This window comes from Mus caroli, chromosome 1 (genome assembly GCF_900094665.2).
Source record: "Mus caroli chromosome 1, CAROLI_EIJ_v1.1, whole genome shotgun sequence".
NCBI lineage: Eukaryota > Metazoa > Chordata > Mammalia > Rodentia > Muridae > Mus > Mus caroli.
Window position 1 is genome coordinate 170,798,806 of NC_034570.1, and position 5,467 is coordinate 170,804,272.

Consider the following 5,467-nt stretch of genomic DNA (forward strand, 5'->3'; position numbering starts at 1 on the left):
TCTGCACCTCGTCTTTGACCTAAAAAAGTTTAGGAAGCTGAGATGCTCTGGGAGAACATGGAGTCCACCAGGCCATGTCTGGAAGTTCCCCTGCACTGCCCACCAGAAGCCACACGGCCTCAGGCAGGGATTAGGATCTTCACGTGTGGGGCCAGGCTGCCCGTGGCACCTGGGCTGGCCTTGGTGTACTTGCTAAGCGAACACAAAGTGTCTGCTCTGCCCAGTGAGGGCACCCTAGACACCAGGAGCTAGCCTTGCAAAGACTGTCCTGGACTTTAGCTTCCCTGACCTCAGAGGCCCTTGGGTCTGATCCTACGCCTGATGTTAGCCATACACTTAACTCTGCAAGTCCCAAGATGACTTCTGTTCCCATTGCAGGGTTTGCCCCAGCAGCCCAACCTCTGTTTGGATCCAGAGAGTGGTAGGAAACACCAGGCTTTTTTTCTTACTTAGCCCTCATTCCCCTCGTGATTGGGCCACTGCCCACCCCTGGGTCCTTATGCTGGTCTTGAGCCAAGAAAGGCATCATGTCAGAAGCTGCAGACTTCTTTCCAGGGCCCCCCCACCCTCCCCCACCCCGCTCTCCTGGTTTGGGGGCTGCTTTCCAATCTCGAGCCTGACCTGGGTCAGACCTGGGCAGGAGCGGTGGGGAAGGGAGTTGCTCTTCTGCATAACAAAGGGTGGCCCTGCTGGAGAGCCAGGGAACACACCAGGGACAAGTCTTACAATCCACTATGGTTTCTTCATCTATCCCCCGGCTAAGATTGTCTGAATCTGCAAATAAAACCCCTAGATACTGGTGTAATGCAAATCCCAGGTAAACAATGACTGATATATTGTGTAATCAAGTCCCAGATTCCACACCGGTTATATTTGGCAGCCCTACCCCTGGCAGCTTGCTCAATTTTATTTCTCCAGCTCACAAAGCCACAAATTCACACTCGGGTATGTATCCCAGCTGTGACTTGGAGAAGGCTTAGTATATTCCTGGTATATAGCTACACACCCCTGTCCCCACCCCAGCCACATGCCCCTGTCCCCAACCCAGCCACACACCCTGTCCCCACCCCAGACACACACCCCTGGGCAGGACTTAGCAGAAAATAATTGGAGCTGTGGAAAGCCCTTTGTGGGCATCGATCTTAACTATGTTGCCCCTTGTCTGAGCCGCTGTACTCTGGCTCAGAGATTGGGATGGGGGTAGATTCTCAATTCTCCTACAGCAAGAAAGGGAAAGGATAGGCTGCTCATGGGCCAGTCCCAGGCTTTGCAACCAAGGAAGGTCCCCCAGCCCCCAAAGTGAAGAAGCTTCACTCTTATCAGCCCTAGAAAAGTCTTTTGCACACCTGGGAAGCAAGTCAGTTGGAGAGCCCAGGTGTTGATTGACATTTGGTTCTCTCCAGGGTTTGGAAGCAGTGATGGACAAGACTACAGGTGCACATTCCAGACACTGGGAACAGGCATCCAGCAGAGAACGAGAGACCTCCGCATCTTCTCCAGGACCCACCTTCCATCCCATGCTGGGATTGAATTTAGGGCTTCACGAGTGCAGGGCCGGTGCTGCTCTACCACTGAGCTATTACCACCCCCGTCCTGAATGTCCTAATTGGTCAGACACCCTTAAGTCAATGGTGAAGTATATGGCTAACAGACAGTGGTGACCAGATGTTCTCAGTTCAGACAGGCTTTTGTGTCCTTTCTAGACAGCCCCTCCTCAGGACCCAGGGGCTTGTTTCATGCTGAGCTCCCAGGAGGTCCCAGGGGTGTGACCTCTCCTCTTCCTCCCTGCCCCCCACCCCAGGACCAGCCTATAAAGCTGTTCCGTACCAGTCCTCCGCAGACTCAAGACCCTTTCAGGACACCTCAGGGACACACACATCCACAGCTCCTCTTCCCAGACAGCACCATGCCATTCCTGTGGCTCTGCTGGGCACTCTGGGCACTGTCGCTGGTTAGCCTCAGGGAAGCCCTGACTGGAGAGCAGATCCTGGGCAGCCTGCTGCAACAGCTGCAGCTCGATCAACCGCCAGTCCTGGACAAGGCTGATGTGGAAGGGATGGTCATCCCCTCGCACGTGAGGGCTCAGTATGTGGCCCTGCTACAACACAGCCATGCCAGCCGCTCTCGAGGCAAGAGGTTCAGCCAGAACTTTCGAGGTGAGCCCTCCCCTGTTGTCCTTGGTCTCTAGGAAAGGCCGACTGATCATACCTTCCTTCCACCTGTGGTGTGTATGGACCCTTGCCTTGTGGTGCTCAGAGTCAGTCATGGGGGGCACAGGGTGAGGCAGACGTTAGAGGAGAGAAGATTTGGGAGGGTGTTTGGGTCTGGGCACTGGGGATCTGGCTGTGCACTGAAGGAGTCTCAGGATGGGATAAGGGGGCCTGTGCTTGCTGATAAATTAAGGAGCAGAGAAGAGGGAGGAGAGTGGAAGAAAACAGAACTCCTGGAGCAGTCAGGGCCAGGTAGAACTTCCTGGGGTCACTGCCTGGAATAGTGGCTGACTATGTCTTGCCATGGACAGAGAACAGTGGCTGGGTAGAGGCAGCCCTGGGTGACAGAATTTGGAAGGGGGAGAGAGAGAGAGAGAGAGAGAGAGAGAGAGAGAGAGAGAGAGAGAGAGAGAACAGGTATCCAGCTGTCAAGTAGCAAAGGCCTGTGTGGTGGTGCAGCCTTTTCCAGCTGGAAGCAGCCCTCATGGGCACAGCCACATCCATAAACTTACTGTTCTGCGGTACCTAGGCCTGGAGATATAAGGATGCTGGTTCTGAACAGGCAGGCAACAGAGATGTCTGCTGAAGATAGGTGTGGCTGGCCTCTCAGGTAACCACTCTGCTATCCCAGAGAATGAGCACACTGGCTGGAGCCATTTAGGAAGGTGACAACTCCCTGAACACTTGCCCCAGGGTTCAGCAGTCCTGACAAAGATGTTCACAGACTCCTGTTCCACTGAACGGAACCCCTCACAAATGCATCTGTCTCTTAAGAAAGGCACCTCGGGCTGGGCTTCTTTTCTCTAGTCTCTGCAGCCTGATTCTGTATCCCTCCCCCAATCCTCTCCCCAAACCTTCCAGAAAGAAGCCAGCATTGCCACCCTCTGGAACCCCTCCAGCTCCTTCCTTGCACAGGGTTCCAAAGTCATCACTAAGGGTGGAAGAGTTAGCGTTCAGGGCCTCATTGCAAACTTTACAACTCCTGGGTAGTAAGAGAGACTTCTTTTTCCCGTTGTTTGTGGGCTTCCTGCTTACAACTCTCCCTGAGGATTTTTAAGGAATCTTGGCCATTGGTCTTGGGTCTTGCCACCCTGGATGTTATCTGGTACTTGTAGAGGCCCGGCTGACTCTGCCCTTGTCCACAGAGGTGGCAGGAAGGTTCCTGGTGTCAGAGACCTCCACTCACCTGCTAGTGTTCGGCATGGAGCAGCGGCTGCCGCCTAACAGCGAGCTGGTGCAGGCTGTGCTGCGGCTGTTCCAGGAGCCTGTGCCCAGAACAGCTCTCCGGAGGCAAAAGAGGCTGTCCCCACACAGTGCCCGGGCTCGGGTCACCATTGAATGGCTGCGCTTCCGCGACGACGGCTCCAACCGCACTGCCCTTATCGATTCTAGGTATAGTTTCTCTCTCTCTCTCTCTCTCTCTCTCTCTCTCTCTCTCTCCCCACCCCCCTCCCCCGTGGGAGAGTTGGGAAGTGAGGGACTCGGCCATGCAGGGGGAGGGGAGCAGCAGATGATAGGGATGGGTACCAGACGGGACAGACTCTTCCTCCAAGGCCTCCCTAACAACTTGCCAGTCCCCTCGCCTGACGCGCACTGCTGTGTCTCAGGCTCGTGTCCATCNACGAGAGCGGCTGGAAGNCNTTCGACGTGACCGAGGCCGTGAACTTCTGGCAGCAGCTGAGCCGGCCGAGGCAGCCGCTGCTGCTCCAGGTGTCGGTGCAGAGGGAGCATCTGGGGCCGGGGACCTGGAGCGCACACAAGTTGGTCCGGTTCGCGGCGCAGGGGACGCCGGACGGCAAGGGGCAGGGCGAGCCACAGCTGGAGCTGCACACGCTGGACCTCAAGGACTATGGGTAGGCACTGTGGGCTAAGTTGATAAGTGAAATTGAGAGACAAATGAGGACTTTGACTTAACTGTGAAATGATAAAATTTCAGAATGTGAGAATATTTAGAAAAGGCTTCCTCTGACTGTTATGAAGCTCTCAAATAGTATTTATTTAGTTCTTAGCTGCCCATCCCCATAAATATCCAATATTCAGTTGTTTCCTTTGCTTCGGCAGTGGGCTTGAAATCTAGGCCAGAAAATTCCTAGTAAGCTACACACCCAGCCCAGTTCTTCAATACTAGATCTTAAGTCTCTCCCAGATGCTCCTGACCCCTGCCCTGTCAGGTGACCTTTGATCTCTCACCCCTACAGAGCTCAAGGCAATTGTGACCCCGAGGCACCAGTGACTGAAGGCACACGGTGCTGTCGCCAGGAGATGTACCTGGACCTGCAGGGGATGAAGTGGGCTGAGAACTGGATTCTAGAACCGCCAGGGTTCCTGACTTATGAATGTGTGGGCAGCTGCCTGCAGCTACCTGAGTCCCTGACCAGCAGGTGGCCATTTCTGGGGCCTCGGCAGTGTGTTGCCTCAGAGATGACCTCCCTGCCCATGATTGTCAGCGTGAAGGAGGGAGGCAGGACCAGGCCTCAAGTGGTCAGCCTGCCCAACATGAGGGTGCAGACCTGTAGCTGCGCCTCGGATGGGGCGCTCATACCCAGGAGGCTGCAGCCATAGGCACAGGGTATGGCTTCCCCAAGGATGTGACTTTCATGCAAATCTGAAGTGCTCATTATACCGGGAGAGATGGAGATTCTAAATCCCTAAAGGGCAATCCCTGTGTGTGCTCTTTGCTCCCTCTGAACCAGCCTCATCCCTAAATTTTTACCTTCAAGGAATGTGACTCGCTGGCCCCTGGAGGCGCTACCCAGTGGTCTCTGTCCTTCATATTGTTCACTGCACTGTATGCGAAGCACTTACATGTATAGATACTGCAAACCAAGGACAGAATTCCCAATTGCCATTGTTCCCTTAATTTGTCGCTGAATCTGGGCTGAGTCCCAGTCTTGACTCTGGACCTAAGCCACAAGTTGGGCAAACATGCCTAACCTAGGCAATTCTGGCTTTGCTAGATGTGAATAAAATATGCTTTGTTTTGTAGCGTTTTGTTTCCTTATTTTTTTCTCTCTCTCAAGACAGGTTTTTTGTGTGTGTGTGTGTGTGTGTGTGTGTGTGTGTAGCTCTGTCTTGCTTTCCCATTTAAACTACATCTGTGTAAACTGGGGCAGAAAAAAGAAAGGCCTGAAGCCGGGCGTGGTGGCGCACGCTTTTAATACCAGCACTCGGGAGGCAGAGGCAGGCGGATTTCTGAGTTCGAGGCCAGCCTGGTCTACAGAGTGAGTTCCAGGACAGCCAGAGCTACACAGAGAAAC

General features: G+C 54.1%; 1 protein-coding gene across 2 annotated transcripts; it reads left to right on the top strand.

Annotated features, from left to right (window-relative positions):
- The first annotated feature begins 1,824 nt into the window (after nt 1-1,824).
- LOC110302982 (left-right determination factor 1) lies at nt 1,825-5,195 on the top strand. 2 transcript variants are annotated; one of them, XM_021173860.1, is made up of 5 exons: nt 1,907-2,156; nt 3,356-3,398; nt 3,501-3,602; nt 3,818-4,063; nt 4,409-4,772. In XM_021173860.1, the coding sequence occupies exons 1-5, from the start codon at nt 1,907-1,909 to the stop codon at nt 4,770-4,772; spliced, it is 1,005 nt and encodes a 334-aa protein (XP_021029519.1). The 2 variants fall into 2 exon arrangements, with proteins under 2 accessions (XP_021029513.1, XP_021029519.1); XM_021173854.1 differs by having other exon boundaries at nt 1,825-2,156; nt 3,356-3,602; nt 4,409-5,195.
- The last annotated feature ends 272 nt before the right edge of the window (nt 5,196-5,467 follow it).